At 42.3% G+C, this 27,213-nt stretch overlaps 1 protein-coding gene across 8 annotated transcripts in view; it reads right to left on the reverse strand.

Moving 5' to 3' along the window:
* Window positions 1-1,229: 1,229 nt before the first annotated feature.
* Window positions 1,230-27,213, reverse strand: part of LOC116543837 (protein HIRA) — a 103,626-nt gene continuing 77,642 nt past the window's right edge. For 6 of the 8 annotated variants that reach the window (XM_032269756.1, XM_032269754.1, XM_032269755.1 and 3 more), the window contains 2 exons: window positions 26,788-26,951; window positions 1,230-2,094 (listed from right to left, as the gene is read on the reverse strand). In XM_032269756.1, coding sequence (XP_032125647.1) covers window positions 1,655-2,094; window positions 26,788-26,951 — 604 coding nt within the window. In that variant the 3' untranslated portion in view covers window positions 1,230-1,654. Of the gene's footprint in view, window positions 2,095-24,725; window positions 24,815-26,787; window positions 26,952-27,213 lie in introns of all 8 variants that reach the window. The other 2 variants (XM_032269760.1, XM_032269757.1) reach the window with 1 other exon arrangement.

Raw genomic sequence — 27,213 nt, forward strand, 5'->3', positions numbered from 1 at the left:
AGCCATTCAAATAGACATGTGTTGTTACTCTGTTATTTCTTTTGCTGTATGGAAGCTTTTTAGTTTGTTTAATTTGTCTACTTTTTTGTTGTATTTGGAGTTCTTAGTCATAAATTTTTTTTTTTTTTGAGACAGTCTTGCTCTGTCAATGCATGCACACAAGCACAATGTGCTGGCTTTGTCTGGCATGTACATCCAGCCACTTGACATCCGAGGGAGGCATGGAGTGGAATGGCTGCTAGGTGGGGAAGCAGCCAGAGATCAGTGGTCAGTTACCCAGGCCTCTGATTCCAAGCCCAGGGCTCCTTCCACACACAGGGTGATGGTGACAAAGATCAGGACCCAGGAGTGGGTGGTGCTCATCCCTCACTGTGCTTCAAGATTCTGTGATTCTATCTCTTCTCCTGTAGATCAACGTCTGGACCACTTTCTAAGAAAATTGCAACTTTCCTGATAATTCTCCAGTATACTCAAGACTGTATATACTGATTTCCTTTCATGAAATTTTTCAGTCAGCTGCAGCCCTTGGTGCACAGTATGATCTGGACCTGGAGCACAGCAAGACCAGAACCAAGAACCATGACACCTCCCTTGGGAGACGATGTGTGCAAAGCGAGCTACGGTGCTGCATGACCATAGAAGTGACCCCTCTATACTGTGAAATGAATTTCTGCATGGGGGGTATATTAGGGTTCTCTATAGGGACAGAATGAGTAGGATATATAGAGTTTATTAAGTATTAACTTATATGATCACAAGATCCCACAATATGCTGTCTGCAAGCTGAGGAGCAAGGAGAGCCAGTCCAAGTCCCAAAACTGAAGAACTTGGGAGTCCGATGTTCAAGGGCAGGAAGCATCCAGCATGGGAGGAAGATACAGGCTGGCAGGCTAGTCATATCTCATCTCTTCATGTTTTTCTGCCTGTTTTATATTTGCTGGCGGCTGATTAGATGGTACCCACCCGATTAAGGGTGGGTCTGCCTTCCCCAGCCCTACTGACTCAAATGTTAATCTCCTTTGGCAACACCCTCACAGACACCCAGGATCAATATTGCATCCTTCAATCCAATCAAGTCAACTCTCAGTATTAACCATGACAGGGGGGAATCAGATGACACAAAAGATGCCTTCTGGCTCTCATGTTTTGTCACTGCCTACTTCAGAAGAGAGATGCACAGTGTGGGGAGGATGAAAGTTAGAAGGAAAAGGCAATAGAAATCAGGAGGGTTTGGTATCCAATGCGTGTTCATTTATTTTACACTTACAAAAGAAATTGCCCACCCCTTTGTCCCATTCCCCCAAAACAGTCTCTTTTTACAAACATTTAAAAATTAAAACCAAATGAAGATAGACAAGTTAATTTCAGTACAATTATTTTTCAGTGTAGCTGTCATAATTAGAGTTTAAATTTCCTACAAGTGACCAATGTCCAAGTGACTTATAGGGAAATCCTGATTATCGGCCAAAGGAAATTCCATATTACAAGTTAGCAAATTCTAGTACAAAAATAGTCCGTGTGTTGGAACAGCTTTCCTTTTATATAGGTCTCAGGTCAGTCTGCTGACTGCGTAATACCTAACGCTTTCAGATTCTCTCTCACAAATGGCTCAATCATCACTGCTGAAGCAGCACAGCGCCTGCAGCAGCAGGGGCTAGTGTCCACCTTGGGGCCGTGCTGGAGACAGCAGGCCTGGGAATGCCTTGCTGGCCCCAGGGCACCTGGGCAGAGCTCCAGCCCCAGCTCCGCATAGGGGGCCTGGAGGGAGGAATGAGCTTTCCCCTCCAGAGGCAACGTCAGGCCCAGGACACAGGGCACATCTGCCCAGAGAGCTGGGCTGGCGCTGGTGCAGGACAGCACATCTCCTGCCAGTGTCTTCTTCCCCTGCAGCCTGGCCAGGTGAGAGGAGGCCCTGCGTGTCATCAGCGGCAAGAGTGTGGCCCTGCCCTTGCTGCAGCCAGGGTAGGCCGGAGCAGTTTACTTGTCCCTCAGGATGTCGAGCTGTTCCTGACACTCGGTGAAGAGGCGCTGGAATCGGATGTTCTGCCCAATGACTGGCAGCAGCTCCTTCAGCAGCTCCCTCTTCCGCAGACCCTGTGGACACAGAGTGACAGCTGAGTGCAACTGTCAGTGAGGACACCTAGATTGTGGGGACATTCCTGGCCTGGCAGAGAACCTTGTGTCTGCCCACGGAAGAGAGAAAGAACCAATTTCTCTGCAGGTGAGAAACTGTGAGAGAGCTGTGGGGCAAATGCCAGGATGAAGTGGCAGGTAGAGTGGAAGCAACCCAGTATGGGGATAAAGGAGGATGAGGCCAGTGCAGGGTCTGCTCCTCCATCTGTAGGCACAGTGACTGCTGATCTTACAGTGACTGGGAAGTGGCCTGAGCATCCAGGGCAGGATGAGAGTAGAACATCAAGACTGAGGGTCAAGTGGCTGGTCATTCAGGAGGGGCTGTTCCCTCATGCTGATGTTTGCCAGGGATTTGGGGTAAAGCCCCAGGGTAAGGATGCGCCTGAGGCCCTGTGGCCAGCTTTAGTTTTCCAGCAAGACAAATGAGGTGCCAGTATCCCCGATGTGGTGGATGTTTGGACATTGCCCAAATTACGTTTAGTTGCCCAAACAGCCTCCACATCAGGGCACAATGGCACCACAGTCTGAAACAAGCATTGCCTAGTGGGGGTCTCTGCTGCACAGACCAAAAGAGCAGACTCCTGAGCAATACGGCTGTTCCAAAGGGAAAACTCTCAGCCAGACAACTTTAACACTGGAAGAGAAGGCCTAAGATCTTGAATTAACAGTGACAGATACACTTGCAATAAGACTAGAAGTGACAACAAAGAACAAGTGCAAATATAGGTTTGAGTAACACAGAAGTTGCTAGAGATGGGATAAACAGAATGGGTGCTGTGACGACCAAGTCTGATGGAGGAACAGCCCACGCTGAACAGGGAGGCTCTGACACCAGAGTGTCGCAGTCACAACAGAGATTGTATGGATTTGCAAAGCCTGAAATGTTTACTATCTGGTCTTTTACAGAAAAAGTTTGCCAACTCCTAAAGCAGATCATGTTTTCTGACTAAAATAATTGAGTAAAACTCATGGGTCAAAGGGGAAATTAATTCTAATTAAGTGAAATTAAAAATGACTTACAAGGGAATGGTAATAAAAACACAAAATACTCCAAAACTGATGAGACTGATGAAAAATGGGCACTTTAGAGGCATTTGGAAACAACAGCTTATACTATATTAAAGAACATGAAAGAATGAGAAGCCAAGACTCCAACCTAAAGGCATCAGGGGAAAGGAAAAAAAAAAAAAAGACTAAAAGAAAAAAAGGGTATCATCAGAAAAAAAATTTTTTTTTAAGGAGATGATAATAAAAATTGAAAAAGATTTATTGTAGAAGATTTATAAAAACAATCTTTTTTTTTTTTTTTTTTTTTTTGAGACAGGGTCTAGCTCTGGTATCCAGGCTGGAGTGTAGTAGGGCAATCATAGCTCACTGCAGCCTCAACCACCCAGGCTCAAGTGATCCTCCTTCCTCAGCTACCCGAATAGTTGGGACTATAGGTGTGTGACACCATGCCTGGTTAGTTTTTATATTTTTAGTAGAGACAGGCTTTCACCATGTTGGTCAGGCTGGTCTCAAACTCCTGAGCTCAAGCGATCCTCCTGCCTTGTTCTCCCAAAGTGCTGTAATTAAAGGTGTGACCCACCGTGCCTGGCAGAAGTCATTTCTTGAAAAGACTAAAGGACAAATCTCTAGCAAGATTAATCAAGAAAGAGAGAGAAAGCTTAAAGAAATAATATTATAAATAAAAAAGAGGTGGGTGGTGGGGTTGAAAAGAAAATAAAAATAAATAATAAAATAAAAAAGAGACGTGACTACAGATATAGAAGAAAAAGATATGATTACTATCAACTTTATGCTAAGAACTTTGAAAATTTAGAGAAAATGGAGAAATTCCTAGAAAAACATAATTTATCAAAACTATCTCAAAAAGAAAAAGAGTTAATTACCACAAAGAAAACATGAGGTATACTATTTTAAAACTAACATCTAAGAAACTTCCAAGGATAAGATTTTCTCTTTGTCTTTCCTCTCCTACAATTTGACTGTGGGAGTCAGTGCAGGTTCTTTTGGGATTTTTCTACTTAGAGTTCATTGAGGCTTTGTATTTGTAGATCCATGTCTTTCCTCAAATTTGGAAAATTTCAGCCAGTATTTCTTCGAATAAGCTTTCTACTCCTTTATTTCTCTTACACTTCCAGAACTTCCATTATGGATACATGGGTATACTTGGATGGTGTCTGATAAGTCCCTTAGGCTCTGTTTGCTTTTCTTCATTCTATTTTCTTTTTCTTCCTCATATTCGATAATTTCATATGATCTGTTTTCAAGTCTGCTGATTCTTCCTTTTGTCTGCTTGAGTCTGCTGTTGAACCCTTCTAGCGAACTTTTCAATTCAGTTGTTGTATTTTTAATCTCCAGATTTCTGTTTAGCTCTATTTTTGGAATTTCCATCTCCTTGTTGATACTCTCATTTTGCATTTTGTTCATATATATTTTTCCTGATTTTGTTTAGTTGTCTGTATGCTCCTTGAGCATTTTTAAAGACACTTATTTTAAAGTCTTATGTCAGCCAGTGGCACAGTGGCTCATGCATATAATCCTAGCACTTTGGGAGGCTGAGGCAGGCAGACTGCTTGAGGCCAGGAGTTTGAGAAGAGCCTGGCTAACATGTTGGAATCTTATCTCTACTAAAAATACAAAAATTAGGCCAGGCGCAGTGGCTCAGCACTTTGGGAGGCTGAGGTGGGTGGATCTCTTGAGGTCAGGAGTTTGAGACCAGTCTGGCCAACATGGTGAAACCCCATCTATACTAAAAATCCCAAATCAGCCGGGTGTCATGGCGCATGTCTATAATCCCAGCTACTCTACTGAGGCTGAGGCAAGAGAATCATTTGAACCCGCGAGGTGGAGGTTGCGGTGAGTCCAGGCAACAAGAGCAAAACTGTCTCAAAAAAAAAAAAAAAAATTAGCCAGGTGATCCACCTGCCTTGGCCTCCCAAAGTGCTAGAATTACAGGAGCCACTGTGTCCTGCTGTCCTTTTACTTTTAAGCTATTATGTTATTATATGTAATCTGGGTTTCTCAAAGCAGCATACAGCTGGTTGTTTTTAAATCTAATCTGATAATCTATGCCTTTTAATTTAGACTTATAGTTAATGATTAATAACATATTATGGCTTAAATCTACCATCCTGACTACGTATCTGTTTTTTTGGCTTTTGAATGAATTTATTATTTCTATCATTCCATTTTGTTCATTTGTTTTTTTAACTACGATTCTTTTTACTGTTTTGGGATTTGTATGTGTATGAGTTTTGTTTTTTGGTCTTGGTGGTTGCTCTAGGGCATATAACATATAGTATATGTCTTTACTTATCATAGTTTGTTTTCAAGTATTATGTTATCACTTTGTATAATATGTAAATGTTTATTTTATTTATTTATTTATTTATTTATTTACGGAGACGGAGTCTCGCTCTGTTGTTCAGACTGGAGTGCAGTGGCACGATCTCAGCTCACTGCAATCTCCACCTCCCAAGCTCAAGCAATTCTCCTTCCTCAGCCTCCCAAGTGGCTGGGACCACAGGTGCAGGCCACCATGTCCTGCTAATTTTTTTTTCTTTTGTATTTCAGTAAAGACAGGGTTTCACTGTGTTGCCCAGGCTGGTCTCAAACTCCTAAGCTCAGGCAATCCACCCGCCTCAGCCTCCCAAAGGGTGGGATTACAGGGGGGAGCCACTGTACTCAGCCAAAAATCTTTTAATGATATACTTTCATATCCCCACACCTGGTCTCTGTGATACTGCTGTTGTGCCACTTCACTTCTACATATGTTATAATTACACACTACATTTTCATTATTTGGCTTAAAAAGGTAGAACTTTTTGACTTTTTTTTTTTTTTTTTTGTGAGACAAGGTCTCACTCTGTTGCCCAGGATAGAGTGCAGTGGCATGATCTCGGCTCAATGCAACCTCCACTTCTCAGGTTCAAGTGATTCTTGTGTCTTAGCCTCCTGAGTAGCTGGGATTACAGGCATGTACCACCACACCCGGCTGATTTTTGTATTTCTAGTAGAGATGGGATTTTGCCATGTTGGCAAGGCTGGTCTTAAACTCTTGGCCTCAAGTGATCTGTCCACGTCAGCCTCCCAAAGTGCTGGGATTACAGGTGGGAACTACCATGCCCGGTCAGAACTTTTTAAATTCTTAACCCTTTGGAGGTGTATTTTTGTGAACTGAAGATCTACTTTTACTTAGTTACATATAGATAACCAGTTTTTCAAACTCCATTTATTGAACAGCCCCCATTTTCCCCAATGTATCAGTTTTGTCTTCTCTCCCATATAGCAAAGTGTGGGTCTAAATTACTCATGCTTCATGATAAACCCAAATATCTGGTAGCATAGTGAATGTCTTAACTATTCTTGGCTTTTTACTCCTCCACATAAATTGTATAATTAGCTTGTCAAGTTTCATTGAAAGCAGGCATCTAATTAGAGATGCACTGAGTCAGTAGGTCTATTTAGAAATGATTGGTGTCTTTACTGTACTGCACTTTCTCATCATTTATCCAAGTTTTAATGACTTTAAGTATATGTTTATAATTCTTAGCATATAGGCTATGCACATCCTTTGTTAGATTTATTATTACTTTATAATTCTTAAAAGAGACAATCTTGAAAGCAGCAACAGAAAAGTGACTCATGAGAGAGATTTGAAGTTTGTGAAGAACTACACCCACAATTGCTGGCTTGAAGACGGAGGAGTCACGTGGAAAGCTAAGAAGGAAATGAATTCTACTATTCCAATAATGACTGAGCTTGGAAGAGGACCCTGAACCCTAGATGAAATCAGCCAGCCAACAGTTTGAGCAGAGAACTCAGGAACCACTGCAAAAGCATACCAGGAAAACTGAAATAAATCACAGATCCTTTGAAAGAAGTGACAGTCTGCTGCAAATTCCACAAGACAGGCGAAAAACTGGTGTTCTCTCAAAAGTGCCACCTCATGGCTGGAGGCCAACCAACTCAGGATATTACAGCAACTTAGATCAACGCTGCTCCAAGGAAGGAGAAAACAACAGCTAATTCCACTGCCTGCAACATCCTTGCTAACCAGTGGTCCTGAGTGTGTCCACATGACAACTTCACTGCTAGCATAACCAGCATTTGATAAAGCCTGCACACTAAACGTATCTACAAACAAGGACTCTCACAGAGTCTACTCCATTTCCCTGCCACCTCCACCAGAGCAGGTGCTGGTATCCACAGCTAGGAGATCTGAAGATGGATCACATCACTGGATTCTTTGCAGACATTCCCCAGCACCAGCCCAGAGCCTGGTAGCCCTGCTGGATGGCTAGACCCAGAGGGCAATAATAATCACTGCAGTCTGGCTCATAGGAATCCCCATCCCTAGAGGAAAGGGGAGTACACCAAATCAAGGGATCACCCTGTGGGACAAAATAATCTAAACAGCAGCCCCTGAGTTCCAGATTTTTCCAATGAGATAGTCTATCCAAATGAGAAGTAATCAGAAAAGTAATTCTGGTAATATGACAGAACAAGGTTCTATAATACCTCCAAAAGACCACACTAGCTCCCCAGTAATGGATCCAAACCAAGAAGAAATCTCTGAACTGCCAAATAATTCAGAAGGCTGATTATTAAGCTACTCAAGGAAATACCAAAGGTGAAAATCAACTTAAAGAAATTTTTAAAAATGTATAGGATACGGATGAAAAATGCTCCAGAGAAATCGATATCATAAAGAAGAAAACAATTAAAAACTTCTGAAAATTAAAGACACACTTAGAGAAATACAAAATGCACTGTAAAGTCTCAACAATACAATCAAATGAGTAGATGAGAGAGCTTCAGAGTTTGAAGACAAGACTGAATCAGGCAAAGACAAAGAAAAAAGAATTTTTAAAACAACAAACAAAGTCTCCAAGAAATCTGGGATTATGTTAAACGGCCAAACCTAAGAATAAGAATAAGTGGTATTCCTGAGGAAGAAGAGAAATCTAAAACTTTGAAAAACATATTTGAGAGAATAGTTGAGGAAAGCTTCCCTGACCTTGCTAGAGATCTAGACATACAAACAAAAAAAGCTCAAAGAACACCTGGGAAGTTTATCACAAAATACTCATCACCCAGGTACATAGTCATCAGGTTATCTAAAGTCAAGACAAAGGAAAGAATCTTAAGAGCTGTAAGGCAAAAGCATCAGGTAACCTATAAACAAAAACCTATCAATTTTTTTTTTTTTTTTTTTTGAGACCAGAGTCTTGCTCTGTCGCCCAGGCTGGAGTGCAGTGGCACAATCTTGGCTCATTGCAACCTCTGCCTCCCAGGTTCAAGCGATTCTCCTGCCTCAGCCTCCCGAGTAGCTGGGACTACAGGTGCCCCCAACCAGGCCTGGATAATTTTTGTATTTTTATTACAGGTAGAGGTTTCACCATGTTGGCTAGGCTGGTCTTGAACTCCTGACTTCAAATGATTCACCCACCTTGGCCTCCCAAAGCATTGGGATTACAGGAATGAGCCACCCCACCCGGCAAGAATACCTATCAGATTAATAGCATATTTCTCAGCAGATACCCTACAAGCCAGAAGGGATTGGGTTTCTATTTTTAGCTTCCTCAGATAAAATAATTGCCAGTCAAGAATTTAGTATCCAGCAAAATTAAGCTTCATAAATGAAGGAGACACAAAGTCTTTTTTAGACAAACAAATGGTGAGAGAATTCACCACTACCAAGCCAGCACTACAAGAAATGCTAAACGGAGTTCTAAATCTTGAAACAAAATCTTGAAATACACCAAAATAGAACCTCCTTAAAGCATAAAACTCACAGGGCCTATAAACAAGATAACACAATGAAAAAATTCAGGTAACAAGAAGCATGGTAAATAAAACAGTATCTCACATCTCCATACTAACATTGAATGTAAATAACCTAAATGCTCCACTTAAAAGATACAGAATGGCAGAATGGATACGAATCCACCAACCAAATATCTGCTAACACAAAGGATTCCCATAAACTTAAGGTAAAGGAGTGAAAAAAGATATTCCATGCAAATAGAAACCAAAAGCAAGCAGAAGTAGCTATTCTTAATCAGACAAAACAGACTTTAAAGCAACAATAGTTGAAAAAGACAAAAAGGGACATTACATAATGATAAAAGGATCCGTCCAACAGGAAAATATCACAATCCTAAACATATATGCACCTAACACAGGAGCTCTCAAATTTATAAAACAATTAGGGCTGGGCGTGGTGGCTCACGCGTGTAATCCCAGCACTTTGGGAGGCCGAGGTGGGTGGATCACAAGGTCAGAAGTTCAAGACCAACCTGGCCAACATGGTGAAAATCAGTTTCTACTAAAAATACAAAAATTAGCCGGGCATGGTGGCAGGTGCCTATAATCTGAGCTACTCAGGAAGCTGAGACAAGAAAATTGCTTGAACCTGGAAGGCAGAGGTTGCAGTGAGCTGAGATCACGCCACTGCACTCTAGCCTGGGTGACAGAGCAAGACTCTGTCTAAAAAAAAAAAAAAAACCCAAACACAACAACAACAATTAATACTCAACATAAGAATCAAGATATACAGCAACACAATTAACAGTGGGGGACTTCAATACTCCACTGACAGCACTAGACAGGTCATCAAGACAGAAAGTCAACAAAGAAACAATGGACTTAAACTATACGCTGGAACAAATAGACTTAAGAGATATTTACAGAATATTCTACTTAACAACTGCAGAATATACATTTATTTCATCAGCACATGGAACATTCTCCAAGAGAGATCATATGATAGGCCACAAAACAAGGCTCAATAAACTTGATATAAATCGAAATTGTATCAAGTATCCTGTTAGACCACAGTAGAATAAAATTGGAAGCTAACTCCAAAAGGAACCCTCAAAACTATACAAATACATGGAAATTAAATAACCTACTCCTGAATGATCTTTGGGTAAACAATGAAATCAAGATGGAAATTAAAGATGGAATGATAATAATGACACAGCTTATCAAAACCTCTGGGACACAGCAAAAGAGGTGCCAAGAGGAAAGTTTATAGCATTAAATGCTTACATCAAAAAGTGTGAAAGAGGCCAAGCATGGTGGCTCATACCTGTAATCCCAGCACTTCTGGAGGCCAAGGTGGGAGGATGGGTCACTTGAGGTCAGGAGTTCAAGACAAGCCTGGCCAACATGCTGAAACCCTGTCTCTACTAAAAATACCAAAAAATTAGCCGATGTGGTGACACGCACATGTAGACCCAGCTACTTGGGAGGTTGAGGCCTGAGAATCACTTGAACCTAGGAGGCAGAGGTTGCAGTGAGCTGAGATGCACCACTGTACTCCAGCCTGGGTGACAGAGTGAGACTTGGTCTCAAAAAAAAAAAAAAAAAATCAAATTAAGCTAAATTAGAAACAAAATGAAAGATATTACAATGGATACCACAGAAATAGAAAAGATCATTCAATACTACAATAAACACCTTTATGCACACAAACTAGAAAATCCAGAGGAAATGGACAAATTCCTGGAAATATATAGCCCTCCTAGATTAAATCATGAAAAAGCAGAAACTTTGAGTAGACCAATACAAGTAGCAAGACTGAAACGGTAATTTAAAAATTGTCAACAATAAAAAAAAGTCCAGGACCAGATGGCTTCACAGCTGAATTCTATTGAACATTCAAAGAATTGGTACTAATCTTACTGACGCTATTACAAAAGATACAGAAAGAGGGAATCTCCCTAAATCACTCTATTAAGCCAGTATCACCCTAATACCAAAACCAGGAAAGGACATAACAAAAAAAGAAATCTACAGACCAAATATCCCTGGTGAACATAGATGCAAAAATCCTCAACAAAATACTAGCTAACCAAATTCAACGGTGTATCAAAAAGATAATGCACCATCATCAAGTGGATTTCATACCAGGGATGCAGGAAAGGCTTAACATAAGCAAGTCTATAAATAACATAAATCACATAAACAGAATTAAAAACAAAAATCATACTATCATCTCAACAGATGCAGAAAAAGCATCTAACAAAATTAAGCATGCCTTTGATTAAAACCCTCAGCAAAATCATCACAGAAGGTAAATACCTCAAGGTAATAAAAGTCATCTGTGACAAACCCATAGTTGACTTTATACTGAACAGGGAAAAGATAAAAGCATTCCCCCTGAGAACTCAAACAGATAAGGATGCCCACTGTCACCACTGCTATTCAACATTGTACTAGAAGTTCTAGCCAGAGCAATCAGATAAGAGAAAGAAATAAAGGACATCCAAATATGTAAAGAGTAAGTCAAAATATCGCTGTTTGCCAGTGATAGGAACATACGCCTAGAAAACCCTAAAGACTCATCCAAAAAGCTCCTAGGTCTACTAAATGAATTCAGTAAAGCTTCAGGGTATAAAATCAACGTATACAAATCAGTAACACTGCTGTATGACGACGACGACCAAGCTGAGAATCAAATCAAGAACCCTTTATTACAATAGCTGCAAATAAATAAAATACTTAAGAATATACCTAACCAAGGATGTGAAAGATCTCTGCAAGAAAAACTGAAAAACAGTTTGCTTAAAGAAATCACAGACAACGCAAACAAATGGAAACACATCTCATGCTCATAGATGGGTAGAATAAAAAATGACCATACTGCCAAAAGCAATCTACAGATTCAATGCAATTCCCATCAAAATACCATGATTATTCTTCACAGAAAGAGAAAAAATAACCCCAAAATTCACATGAAACCACGGCAGGGTGTGGTGGCTCATGCCTATAATCCCAACACTTTGGGAGGCTAAGGTGGGCAGATCACTTGAGCCCAGGAGTTCCAGACCAGCCTGGGCAACATGGCAAAACCCTGTCTCTACAAAACACAACAATTAGCTGGATGCAGTGGTGTGTGCTACAGTCCCAGTTACTTGGGGGGCTGAGGTGCAAGATCACTTGAGCCTTGGAGGCAGAAGTTGCAATGAGCCGAGATTGTGCAATATTGCATTCCAACCTGGGTGACAGAGTGAGACCCTATCTCAAAAAAAAAAAAAAAAAAAAAGAGAAAAGAAAATTGTGCGGAACCAAAAAAGAGCCCACATTGTCAAAGCAAGATTAGGCTGGAGGCATCACATTTCCCAACATCAAACTATACTACAAGGATACAGTTACCACCAAAACAGCATGGTACTGGTATAAAAATAGGCACATATACCAGTGAAACAGAATAGAGAACCCAGAAATAAAGCCAAGTAACAGCCAACAGATCTTCAACAAAGCAAACAAAAATATATCTTTATCTTTTCCCTGTTCAATATAAAGTCAACTGTGGGTTTGTCACAGATGACTTTTATTGCCTTGATGTATTTCCCACTCCAAGGGAACAAACAACCTATTCAACAAATGGTGCTGGGATAACTGGCAAGCCACATATAGAAGAATGAAGCTGGATCCTCATCTCTCACCTTATACAAAAATCAACTCAAGATGGATCAAAGACTTAAATCTACACCTGAAACCACAACAATTCTAGAAGATAACATCGGAAAAACTCTTCTGGACATTGGCTTAGGCAAATAGTTCATGACCAAGAACCCAAAAGCAAATGCAACAAAAACAAAGATAAACAGATGGCACCTAATTAAACTAAAAAGCTTCTGCACGTAAAATAAATCATCAGCAAACAGACAACCCACAGAGTGGGAGAAAACATTTACAAACTATGCATCTGACAAAGGACTAACATCCAGAATCTACAATAACTCAAACAAATCAGCAAGAGAAAAACAAATAACCCCATCAAAAAGTGGGCAAAGAACATGAATAGACAATTCTCAAAAGAAGATATACAAATGGCCAACAAATGTATGAAAAAATGCTCAACATCACTAACTATCAGGGAAATGCAAATCAAAACCACAATGACATACCACCTTACTCTTGCAAGAATGGCCATAACTAAAAAATAAAAAAATAACAGATATTAGCATGGAGGTGGTGAAAAGGAACACTTTTACACTGCTCATGGGAATGTAAACTAGTACAACCACTATGGAAAACAGTATGGATACTCCCTTTGGAGATGGAGTCTCACTCTGTCACCCAGGCTGGAATGCAGTGGTATGATCTCGGCTCACTGCAACCTCTGCCTCCTGGGTTCAAGTGATTCTCCTGCCTCAGCCTCCTGAGTAGCTGGGACTATAGGAATGTACTACCACACTTGGCTAATTTTTTGTATTTTTAGCAGAGATGGAGTTTCACCATGTTGGCTGGGCTGATCTCGAACTCCTGACCTCAGGTGATCTGCCTGCCTCAGCCTCCCAACATGCTGGGATTACAGGCATGAGCCATTGTGCCCGGCCGGAGATTCCTTAAAGAACTAAATAGCACTACCAATTCATTTGATTCAGCAACCTCACTACTGTGTATTTACCCAGAGGAAAAGAAGTCATTATATGAACAATACACTTGTACATATTTTTATAGCACCACAATTTGCAATTGCAAAGATACAGAACCAGTCTAAATGCCCATCAACCAATGAGTGGATAAAGAAAATGTATATATACACCATGGAATACTACTCAGTCTTAAAAAGGAATGAAATAATGGCATTCACAGTAACCTGGGTGGAGTTGGAGACCATTATTCTAAGTGAAGCAACTCAGGAATAGAAAACCAAACATTGTATGATCTCGCATTTATAAGTAGGAGCTAACCTATGAGGATGCAAAGGCATAACGATGATATAATGGACTTTGGAGACTCAGGGGGAAGGGTGGAGGAGGCGAGGGATAAAAGACTATCCATTGGGTACAGCGTACACTGCTCAGGTGATGGGTGCACTAAAATGTCAAAAAAAAAAAAAAAAAAAAAGAGAAAAGTGACTCATGTAAATAGGATACTCAGTAAGATTATCAGCATAGTTAGTGGGATGATATATTTAAAGGAAAAAAAGAGGCCAGATGCACTGGCTCATGCTTGTAATCCCAACACTTTGGGAGGGTGAGGTGGGTATACTGCTTGAGCTCAGGAGTTCGAGACCAGCCTGGGCAACATAGCAAAATCCCACCTCTACCAAAAATACACACACACACACACACACACACACACATTCACACACAATTAGCCAGGCATGGTGGCACACATCTGTGATCCCAGCCACTCAGACTCAGGAGGCTAAAGTGGAAAGATAGCTTAAGCCTGGGAGATGGAGGTTGAAGTGAGCTGAGACTGTGCCCATGTACTCTGGCCTGATGGCAGACTCAGATTCTGTCTCCAAAAAGAAAAGAAAAAAATAGTTAGGACAGAAAGAAAAAAATCCTGACAACTGAGAATACTATATTCAGTAAAACTATACTTCAAAAATGAGGGAGAAATCGAGACATTTCCAGATAAACAAAACCTGAGGGAGTTCATTGCTACTAGACCAGCTCCACAAAAAGTGTTAAATGGAATATTTCAAGCTGAAACAAAACAATGCTATACACTACATAAAGTTCTCCAGCAAATAGATGGATTAAATATTAAAAACCTATGTTATAATTTTGGTTGGTAACTCAATTTTTTATTTCATAGAATCTAAAAGACAAAAACATGAAAATGGTCACAAATCTGTTAATGAGTACACAACAAAGATATATATATAATTTGTTACATCAATAACCTAAAATATTTTAGGTGGGGTGGAACTAGAGGAGCTAAAGGAGTAGAGTTCTTGTATGCAACTGAAATCAGTTTAAGATAGACTGTTCTAACATTAGAAATGTTTTATGTAATCTCCATGGTAACAATAAAGAAAATATCTGTAGAATATACACAAAAGGAAATGAGAAGGGAATCAAAACAAGTCACTATAAAAAACACAAAGGAAAGCAGACAGGGATAAAACATGGGACAAAAAGCTATAAAATATACAGAAAATAATTTTAAAATGAAATACTAAGTCTTTACTTATCAGTACTTAACTGTAAATAGATTAAACTCCTCAATCAAAAGATATAGATTGGCAGAATGGATTAAAAAATAGGATCAAATTATATGCTATCTACAAAAGACTCACTCACTTACTCATTTATTTAGGAGATACAGTCTTGCTCTTTAGCCTCAGTTGTAGTGCAGTGGGTGCAATCATGCCACACAGCCATGGACGCAAGGTCACGGCAGCCTTGACCTCTTGAGCTCAAGAAATTCTCCTGCCTCAGCCTCCTGGGTAGCAAGGACCAGAAGTATGGCTATGTTTTTTAAAAAGTTTTTTGGAGAGACAAGGTCTCACCATGTTGGCCAGGCTGGTCTTGAATTCCTGGCCTCAAGTGATCCTCCCATCTCAGACTCCCTCAGTGCTAGGGTTACAGACGGCTCACTTAGATCTAAGGACATGCACAAGTTGAAAAGTGAAAGAATAGAAAAAGACATTCCATGCAAATAATAACTAAAAGAGAGCAGGGATGTGATATATCATCAGACAAAATAGGCTGTTACATGACTGTTATGTCAAAAACTATTACAAGAGACAAAGAAGGGTATTACGTAATGATAAAAGGCTCAATTTACCAAAAGTCTCAATTTACCACATATGTTTAAAATGTAGACAGAAATATGTAGCTCTGCAATAACAGGAGACTTTAATATCCTACTTTCAATATTGGGATAGAATGACTAGACAGATAATCAATAAGGAAACAGAGGACCTGAACACTAGAGGTCAAACGGACATAATGAACATATACACTCCGCCAAACAAAGCACACATATTTTCCTCAAGTGCACATGAAACATTCTCCAAGACAGCCTCTATGTTAGGCCACAAATAAGTCTTCGCACATTTTAAAAGACTGAAATCATATAAATTGTCTTTTCTGATTACAATGCAATGAAACTAGAAATCAATAGAAGGAAAAATAAAAAATCTACAACATCGTGGAAGTTGGAAAGCACGCTGTTATTTCAAATTTTATATATTTTTATATAAAGAGATGGAGATAGTTGGGTGTGATGGCTCACGCCTATAATCTCAGCACTGTGGGAGCCTGAGATGGGTGGACTGATTGAGCCCAGGAGTTTGAGACCAGCCTGGACAACAGGGCAAAACCCCATCTCTACAAAAAATACAAAAATTGGTTGGGTGTGGTGGTGCACACCTGTAGTCCCAGCTACTCGGGAGGCAGAGGCAGGAGGATTGTTTGAGCCAGAAGGCTGAGGCCACAGTAAGAGAGAGACAGACAGATGGACAGACAGAGACAGACAGAGACAGACAGTGACAGTCTTGCTATTTTGTTCAGGCTGGTCTCAAACTCCTGACCTCAAGTGATCTTCCCACATCAAATTCCCAAAGTGCTGGGATTACAGGTGTGAACCACCACGCCTGGCTGAAAAAAAACACACTATTAAACAAAGTGAGACAAATGAAAATAAAAATACAGCATACCAAAACTTATGGTATGCAGTGAAAGCTGACCTCAAATCATAATCTAACATTATACCTTAAGGAACTAGAAAAAGAACTATACCCAAAACTAGCAGAAGGAAATAATAAAGATAATGCAGAGATAAACAAAATACATAATAGAACAGTAATAGAAAAAAATCAATGAAATCAAGAGTTGATTCTTTGAAAAGATGAACAAAATTGACATTTAGATAGACTACATAAGAAAAAGAGACGAGATCCAAATAGTGAAAATAAAAATTGAAAGAGGGTACATTTTTATCCATGCCACAAAAATGAAAAAGATTATAAGAGAACAGCATGAACAACTATATGATAACAAATTTGATAACCTACATAAAATAGAAATAAATAAGCTATCAAGACTGAATCATAATGAAATGAAAAGCCTAGGATTGACTGGGCGCAGTGGGTTACACCTGTAATCCCAGCACTTTGGGAAGCCAAGGTGGGTGGATCCTGAGGTCAAGAGATGAAGACCATCCTGGCCAACATGGTGAAACTCCATCTTGACTAAAAATACAAAAATTAGCTAGCCATGGTGATGCGTGCCTGTAGTCTCAGTGCCTCAGGAAACTGAGGCAAGAGAACTGCTTGAACCCAGGAAGCGGAGGTTGCAGTGAGCCGAGATCGCACCAGTCTGGCGACAGAGCAAGATTCTGTCTCAAGAGCCGGGCGCGGTGGCTCAAGCCTGTAATCCCAGCACTTTGGGAGGCTGAGGCGGGTGGATCACGAGGTCAAGAGATCGAGACCATCCTGGTCAACATGGTGAAACCCCGTCTCTACTAAAAATACAAAAAATTAGCTGGGCATGGTGGCGCGTGCCTGTAATCCCAGCTACTCAGGAGGCTGAGGCAGGAGAATTGCCTGAACCCAGGAGGCAGAGGTTGCGGTGAGCCAAGGTCGCGCCACTGCACTCCAACCTGGGTAACATGAGTGAAACTCCGTCTCAAAAAAAAAAAAAAAAGAAAAAAAAAAATGCCTAGGATCATATAGCTTCTCTGGTGTACTCTACCAAACATTTAAAGAATAATTAACACCAATTCTCCTTCCAAAAACTTGGATAGGTAGAAATACTTTCTACTTCATGCTATGAGGACAGCATTACCCTGACAAAGCCAGACAAAGATTCTACAAGAAAACTATTAGACCAATATCCTTTGTAAACAGTGATGCAAAAATCCTCAACAAAATGTTAACAAACAGAATCAATAGCACATTAAAAGAATTATACACCATGACCAAGTTGGATTTGTTCCTTGAATGCAAGAATTGTTTAATATATGAAAACCAATCATTGTAATACATCACCTTAAGGAAATAAAAGAAAATTTTAAAATGACATGATGATCTTGACACAGAAAAACATCTGAGAAAATTCAACACCCTTTCTTGATAAAAGCACTCAACAAACTAGGAATGGAAGAAAACATAATAAAGACCATAAATAAAAAGCCCACCGCTAACATCATACTTAATGGTAAATGACTAAAAGCTTGTCCTCTAATATCAGGAACAAGAGAAGGATGCCTGCTTCCAGCACTTCTATTTAACATAGCATTCAAAGTCCTAGACAGATCAATTAGGCAAGAAAAAGAAATAAAAGGCAACCAAATTGGGAAGAAAGTAGGAAAATTATCTCTGATCACAGATGACATGATCTTATATATGGAAAACCCTAAAGATTCACCAAAAAACTACTATCAACAAAGCCAAACATTCTGCCTGGCTATGGTATTAGGAAGAAGCTGCAAGAGGACATGCCCTCTGGTCTGAAGTCAATACGAAGAGCAACCAAGTACTATTAATATTTCCTTACCCCTCGGCTCTTAGTAAAGGATGATTTTCTCCATTGTTTCAGGATGTGATGTATAGCTCTGTACGGCCTGCAACACACAACTAATCACCACCTCTCTGGCCACAGCCATAGGTCTTACAGCGGCAGTCCCCAGCCTTTTTGGCACCCAGGACTGGTTTTGTGGAAGACAATTTTTTCACAAATTTTTCAGACAATTTCAGCTGGGGAGGGGAAGATGGTTTCAGGATAAAACTGTTCCACCTCAGATCATCAGGTATTAGATTCCCATAAGGAGCACACAACCTAGATCACTCGTATGTGCAGTTCACAATAGGGTTTGTGTTCCTGTGAGAATTTAATGTTGCTGCTGATTGGTCTGTGCCTAGGGTTTGGGGACCCCTGTCTTACACTGAAGACCACAGCAAAGGGAAGCTTCCTAAGAGCAGGGCCTGGCTGGGGAGGCTGGAGTCAGAACAGAGGTCAGGAACCTGAACGGTGGTTGCTTAGTACTCCAACCTTCTGCTTACCATTCTCCTCCTGTGCACACTGAACTATGCAAAGGATCCTTGAAATTGAAAGAAATCTGAACCTTTGGCATCCCTGTGGTGCCAAATCAGAGTATATAGAGAGCTCCTGTAATATATAGAGAGTACCTACAAACCAATAAGAAAAACAAATGGCAACAAGTATTTCAACAGATAGTCCAAAGAAAAAAAAACACAAGCAGCTCTTTAACATATGAAATGATGCTCTCCTAACAAGTCTTCTTAGGAGGGCTGCTGAGTCAGCATGGCTGGTTGGAAGTCCATCCTCCAACCATAGCTATATTTTCCCAGTTATTTGAAGAATCAGTTCCATTTGAATGATCAATTCTCACCATAAGAGTGTTGATAAATATGGCTGGGTGCAGTGGCTCATGCCTGTAATCCCAACACTTTGGGCAGCTGACGCAGGCAGATCACCTGAGGTTAGGAGTTCAAGACCAGTCTGGCCAATATAGCGAAACCCTGTCTCTACTAAAAATACAAAAATCAGCTGGGCATGGTGGTGTGTGCTTATAATCCCAGCTACTTGGGAGGCTGAGGCAGGAGAATAGCTTGAACCCAGGAGACGGGGGCTGCAGTGAGCCAAGATCACGTCACTGCAGTCCACACTCTAGCCTGGGTGACAGAAAGAGACTCCGTCTCAGGGCAAAAAAAAAAAAAAGTGTTGGTAAATAAATCCAACAAAAGCACAGAAGGCTCATGCTCACCCATCTCCTCTGCCTCAATATCTAGATGAAAAGACAGTAAAAATACAGAAAAAAAGAAATAAATTAGAATAGTGTTGAGATCAGGAGAGGATCTGGCAGACACTGGGATTGGCTATGTCTATGTCTGCTCTAAATCCTCTTCTCCTACATATTCTTTGTACACAGGCAGAAAAGCTGCTCATTTTCCCAGCCTTCCTTGCAGTAGGGGTGGGTGTCCAAGTGATTTAATGGTTGCCTGTGAGGCACAGACTAGTTTCTGGGAGACTTTTTTTTTCTGATGAGAGGGTGAATGTTGCTGTTACCAGATTTCTCCTTTTCTCTCTCCCCTGATCTTGGACATGGAAGCCACCTTGGGACCATGAGGGAATGGCCAGGAGACCTTTACAGAGGGTGGCAAGTACACACTGACAGGTGACTCTGGGTGGGGAACCACAAATTCTCCTTCTTCAGCACTTACTGCCTCAGTGAAGTGTCCTGTTTGGAGTTGGTAAGGAATGAAGAGGAAAAAAAGAAATCATGGCCATTAATTGGTTGCTTGTTTGTGGCTCCTTCTGTCTGTACCACCAAAGCCCAGAGTGATTACTTTCCGGCTGAGAAAGAGAACTACTATGTTGAGCTTTGGATGGCATCTTGGGCTAAGGCTGACAGAATGAGAGCTGGATCAGACTGAAGCTCCACAACCTACCCATGAGGAGGAGTCTGCCTGCCTCCCACTCAAGTAGATGGCCTGCCCTGGAGGTGAGATGTGCAGAGCAAACAGCTGTACTTTTCAAAAGGAAACCTGAGGCAGGGCACAGTGGCTCATGCCTATGATCCCAGAACTTTGGGAGGCCTACGCTGGCAGATTACCTAAGGTTAGGAGTTCAAGACCAGCCTGGCCAACATGGTAAAACCTCATGTCTACTAAAAATACAAAAATTAGTTGGGTGTGGTGACACACACCTGTAATCTCAGCTACTCAGGAGGCTGAGGCAGGAGAATTGCTTGAGCCCGGAGACAGAGGTTGCAGTGGGCCAAGATTGTGCCATTGCACTACAGCCTGGCCAAAAAAGCAAGACTCTATCTCAAAAAAGAAAAAGATAAGAAAACTATAGTCAGCTACCAATCTGGGGCCTTCACTTATAACTTACAACCTGATAACCAAAGATTTCCAGATAGGGTAAAATGTTCTAAAGTAAACACCACGATGAACAAATCAAAGATTGAACCCAGAAAAGGCAGATAATTCAGGGAACAAGCTATTTTAGAAAATGTTAGCATCTGCAGCTAATATCTGAGAAGATATCACAAGTCTTTCCTTCCATTAACAGACCACGCAATTCAGAACAACCTTCCTCACTGACAACAAATAAAGAAGACGAACAAATAGAAGCAAACTTCTGAGAGCTAACGTGTTAATGACAAATGACTGAACCATGGTGTGGAGAAGACAGAAATCCAAAGAGGGATACTTTGCTTTGGAAATATTTACCCCTAAGGAAGAGGCTAAGCAGAACTTCTATCAAATCTGAGGGCCTGGGTCGGTGGCAGTGGCTTACAGCCATCATTCCAGCACTTTGGGAGGCTGAGGCAGGTGGATCACTTGTGGTCAGGAGTTTGAGACCAGCCTGGCCAAAATGGCAAAACGTTGCCTCTACTAAAAACACAAAAATTAGGCGGGTGTAGTGGCGCATGCCTATGATCCCAGCTACTTGGGAGGCTGAGGCAGGAGAATCGCTTGAACCTGAGAGGTGGAGGTTACAGTGAGCTGAGATTGTGCCACTGTACTCCAGCCTAGGTGACAGAGCAAAACTCTGTCACAAAAACAAAACAAAACAAAAAAAAAACTTGAAGGCCTAGGGGGACCAAAGCGGGGGCTAGGGCCCTGGCTAACTTACCCCTCCTTTGTCCTAGTATTCCAAAGGTATGCAAGTATAAAGTGGAAGTAAGCCCGTCTCTATGCCAGCTAGCACCCAGCTTTGAGTTCCAGGCAGCCTAGAAAACCTCAGTCCCTGAACTGGATCATGGTGTCCCTATAGTGCTACTGCCAAGAAGCTGGCAGAAGCAACTGGAAGTGTTCTGCAGAAGAAGATAACATCATCTTAGGCCTCAAACTATTTGTACAATAAATTTTTCAAATATTATGTCTACCAGACAGTAAAAAATAAGCAGGTACATAAGGAGATAAGACAATATGAATGAGAAACAGCAGAAATATTTATAGCCAATGGAAATAGATCTGCAAAGGCTCCCAATACTAGAATTATCAGACATAAAACTTTAAAATAAGCTTACTATGCTAAAATAGATAAAAGACTGAATTAAAAATCCGGCAGAGAACCGAAAACATAAAAAATGATGCAGCTGATTTTTTTTTTTTTTTTGAGATGGACTTTCACTCTTGTCACCCAGGCTGGAGTACAATGGAGTAATCTCAGCTCTGCCTCCTGGGTTCAAATGATTCTCCTGCCTTAGGCTGCTGGGTAGCTAGAATTATAGGTGCATGTCACCACGCCCAGCTAATTTTTGTATTTTTTTTAGTAGAGTCAGGGTTTCACCAAGTTGGTGGGGTTTGTCTCGAACTCCTGACCTCAGGTGATCCGCCTGCTTTGGCCTCCCAAAGTGCTGGCATTATAGGTATGAGCCACCATTCCTAGCCTGATACAGCTGATTTTATTTTTTTTAATTTTTTCTTTCCTTGAGACGGAGTCTCACTCTGTTTCCCAGGCTGGAGTGCAGTGGTGTGATCTTGGCTCACTGCAGCTCTGCCTCCCGGGTTCAAGTGATTCTCCTGCCTCAGCCGCCCCAGTAGCTGGGATTATAGGCGTGCACCAACATGGCTGGCTAATTTTTATATTTTTAGTGCAGACGGGATTTCAGCATGTTGGCCAGGCTAGTCTTGAAGTCCTGACCTCAGGTGATCCACCTGCCTTGGTCTCCCAAAGTGCTGGGATTACAGGCATGAGCCACTGCACCCAGTGATACAGCTGATTTTAAAAAGGAAGGCTATTACATCTCTGAGATGATGGGGAAAATGAAAGGGAAGAAATTATTGAAAAAGAAAATCACTGGTTTCTTTCTCTCTTTCCACAGAATGAATGAGCTTTCTGAATCTTTAAAATACCGAGCTAGAATCCCAAAGTACTTACAAAGCAATGGAAATTAGATTTCTGATAGATTTTTTTTTTTTAGCAATAACACTAGCTGCAAAGTCTATGGAACAATGCCTCAGCGACCTAAGGGGATTTGACTTTGAATCTAGGATTCTATTACCCAAGTCAATTAAGGAATACCAACAGTCACATTTAAAAATGGAATAAAAAATTAGGCCTCTGTACACACCAAGACCTCTGAGGGCTGACCCTCCAGCCTTTTTGATGTCAGCTCCTTTCGCCCTTCCATTACCATTCCATTGGGCTGTTCCTTTTAAACTCCAAGATCTCCTACCTCGGCCTTTTTACTTTCCCTCTGCCTGGGTGTTCTTCTCCAAAGTATATGGATGGCTTCATCCCCCACCTTTTCTGGTCTCTGCTTTTCTGTTAGTTTGGCCTTTCTTAATTGCTTAACATCAAATAGCATCCTGCCAGTATTCTGTAACCCCCTGTCCCCCATTTTTTTTTTTTTTTTTTTTTTTTTAAGACAGAGTCTCGCTCTGTTGCCCAGGCTGGAATGCAGTGTGCGATCTTGGCTCACTGCAACATCCGCCTCCCGGGTTCTTGCAATTCTCCTGCAAGTAGCTGGGACTACAGGCGTATACCACCACACCCAGCTAATTTTCTGTATTTTAGTAGAGATGGGGTTTCACCATGTTGCCCAGACTGGTCTTGAACTCCTGAGCTCAGGCAATCCGCCCACCTCAGCCTCCCAAAGTGCTGGAATTATAGGCGTGAGCCACCACACCCAGCCCCCTGCCCTTTTAATTTTTTTTTCCTTTTTAGTCTGAATCTAGTCTGAAAGTATCTTGTTGACTGAACTGCCTCCTTGCTTATGTGTGCATCCCTACAGAATCAGTTCCATCACCACTCAAGACACTACAGATACCGCATCTCATGTGTCTGTCTCTCTCCATAAGAAAGCAGATCCACGAATGTAGAGACTCGGTCTGCATTATTCATTGCTGCCTGCCCCATGCCTATAACACGCCTAGCCAGGGGAGGCTCCCCGTCAGTAACTGTTCAATGATTGAATGAAGCTGTGAGCTAACTCTTAGATCCATATCTTCTCCCATCCCCCACCAACATGTTCCTTTCTTGATTTAATCAATGGTTCCAGCATCCATTTTTTTTGCAGCTGAAAACAACTGGTGGTATCACATGTTCATTATGCTCCTTCCTTCCACATCCAACCACCCATCAAATCTTATTGCTTCTGCCTCCAAAATACATCTTGAATCTGTCTCCTTTCCCCTCTCCATGGCCACCACAACTGATCCAAGCCACCTTCATCTCTTCCTGGGACTGTTACAGAAGGCACTCCCTGACTGTTTATTTTAGTTAGTGACACCTCTACACTAACTCCGCTAAGAAGAAAATGCAGCTCCTTGCAAGGCTCTGTGGTCCACCTCTTGCCTCATCTCACACCACCCTCTTCTTTTGCCTTCTATATGCCAGTCACAGTGGCTTCAGACAGATCAAGCACTCTGCTTTTACTCTCACCTCTACTAGGAAACGCTTTCCCCAGGTCTCTGTATGGCCATCTCACTATTATCCTTGGGTTTCATCTGCAGTATCCTCTTATGAGGCCTTCCCTGGTCACTCCTTCCCAGGCACTCTCATCTGAAGATGCTGCTTACTACTTCCTTCTTACTCTGAATCTAGTCTGAAAGTATCCTGCTGATCGAACTGCCTCCTTGCTTATGTGTGCATTCCTACAGACTGAGCTCCATGAAGACAGGGAAGTACCTTCCATCTTCACAACCAAACCCAGAGCCCTGCAGGCAGCCTCCCTCAGCACAGGCATGTGGTGGAGCACTCCATGGCTCCTGATGCTGGGACCTGAGGCTGGGGGCTGGAGAAGTCTAATGGGACAGAATTCAAAGCACTTTGGCTTATTTAAAAAATCTCCACCTTCATGTTTCAAGAAAGAGTTCTTGCAGCAACAATGAAAGAAGCACCTACCACTACTGTTGACTCCCACTGGCTTCCAGTGGAGTAGTGAACCGGACCCAGTAAGTCCTTGCATATTTCTCGAAGTCGGTATTCAAACCCTAATTATAGAAAAACAAAAAAACAAAACAAAACAAAAAAAAACAAAACAAAACAGAAATAGGAACACATTACAAAAAGAAATAAAAATCAAGAATATGCTATGTTGTCGTGTCTATCAAATCAGAATAAATACATGTGTATTTTATTGCCTACTATGGGCAGAACACTCCTGCCTGTCTCTCAGTATGGGCCACTGAGATCCATAATCACAGATTTTCACTCACTTGCTCACTCCCCTGACAACATCTGTAGTACCTCCACTGTGTACTGGGCCCAGAGGAAAAATGAGACGTGGCCAGTTCTGTGATAAACTCCTTAAGGTGATGGGAAAATATGGGAAATTGTGGGCTGGTGAGATCTCTTTGAGAAGATTGGGTGGCAGCTGGTGTTGAGAGGAGGTCGGAAGGGTGGGGAGGCAGCCCGCAGGAGGTAGAGATGGCAAAGGCACGACTGAAGAGGGCAACCGAGTGGAGAGGGTATAGGCTCATCAACTCAAGTGTTATGGGCACCACTCAGTAGGGCTGTCAGAAAGACTGGAGGCAGAGCGTGGGGGACTGTCAGCACTTGGGGCAGCTAAAGCAATAGGGAATGGATTCAATTATCCAAAGAAAAGGGTGGAGAATAAGAGAGATGAAGCTGGAATCTGAGGAATTTTGGAAGTGAATGGGGTCCACTTTTACACTGGATTCCTCCTTTTATAGCCAAGGAAACAAGGGACAGAAAGGAGGGTAGGTGACTGGTGTATGGACACTGGAACAGTCATGTGGAAGACAGAGAAAGAGAAGCAAGTAGCAGAAGTGATCCCAAGATGGGTGGCAGGGTCAAGAGGGGGTGGGGACTTGAGGCAGGGCATCAGGACAAGTCCCAGTCAACACCCAGGATGAAGCAAACTAGAGTGGAGTGAGAGGAGGGGCTCCCAGGGAAGATGTGACTACAGCACCACAGGAGAGGTATGAGGGCCTGGGAAGGCTGAGTATTCAGAAAAGCCAGGACCACACATAATGAATGGCAACCACATAGACCTATTGGAAAAGGGTAAACATCAAATTCATCATTGCAGCTTGCAGGGAGGGAAGCGAGGCTTCAAGCTGATCAGTAAGTATTTGCTGTCATTTACAAGTGTACACACAGGCACACTCATATTTATATAGACAGAGGCACATGTGACATGTTAGTAGTTCTGGGAATTATATTTGTGAGGGTTTGATATGATTTTCTCTGTCTTTTCTGTACTTAAATGTTTTCTAAGTTATAATCAAAATGGGGAGGGTGATGACAAAAATAAAGCAAAAAGGCCAGGAAGCTGTATAGGGAGAGCTCTGGGAGGGCCTGCCCCATGGCGTACCCTGGAGGCTGCAGTCAAGTGGGAGGAAAAGCTGGTAAGGCTACTGGAGTCACTGTGAGGACAGTGCAGCCACCTCTTCCAGCACACCTGACTTGCTGCAGGGGAGGCTGCAGCGGGGTGAGAGCTCTGTCGGGGAATGCCAGGAACAGAAGGCCTCAGGAAGTCCAGGACAGCAGGCAAGCCTGTCCAAGGCAGGAGAGGCTAGGAGGAGGAAGACAGAGGAAGAGAAACACTGCCACAAGATGCCCTCATAGATTAGCAGCACTGCCACAGTGTGGTGCAGGGCAAGAGCCAGAACGTAGAATCTGCTCCTTCAGGCCATGTCTCTCCACTCAGGCATCTATCCCTCCCTCCTGCTGCCTGTCCTGCTGCTCCTCTGTGGGAACACCCTCAGGGCCACTCTATCCAGAGCCTCAGAGCTTATAAGGGGCTGGGTGCCTGCTGAGCTGCCTTGATTGAAGCTCAGGCTGGGAGGTAGAGGCTGCGGGGCCCACCTTGTTGATGTGAGAGCAGTAGGCTGGGATCTGGGCCATCACACCTTTTCCCTGATTTCACAGGGACTGAGCCAGGCCTGGCAAGATGAAGGGGCAGAAGGAGAAGGTTGCTCAGGGCCGTTAGGATCCTCACCTTCATTTACAAGGTACCGTGCGTAGAGGAGGAGCCAATGGCGGTACTCGTGGCTGGACTGCAGGGTGAGTGCTGCTGCCACCTGGTTCTCTAGGTAGGCCAGGGTGGTTTCTTGCTGCACGACATGAGGCACGGAGAAGAGCCGGGCAGCCTGCCTTCCCGAGCTGCAGAGACCAGGAGAGTTTCCATGATGAGGCAGCAGGCACTACACAGAGTCAGGAACTGCCCCCATGTGCCTCAGGCAAGGAGCTGGCAGGGGAGCAGGCACTGGGGCTGTCAAGGCCTCCCGTCCACCAGCCACTCTGTCGGCAGATGTCAGAATCCTTGTTGTCTGCCCATCCCCACATCCCAGCCATGAGCCTCCTGGCACCATTGGGGTATCTCAACAGCACCTGCCATCTGGGCCCCTGAAGTGATAGGGCCAGT

Source organism: Sapajus apella, unplaced genomic scaffold, assembly GCF_009761245.1.
Source record: "Sapajus apella isolate SASKATOON/1434 unplaced genomic scaffold, GSC_monkey_1.0 scaffold198, whole genome shotgun sequence".
Taxonomy (NCBI): domain Eukaryota; kingdom Metazoa; phylum Chordata; class Mammalia; order Primates; family Cebidae; genus Sapajus; species Sapajus apella.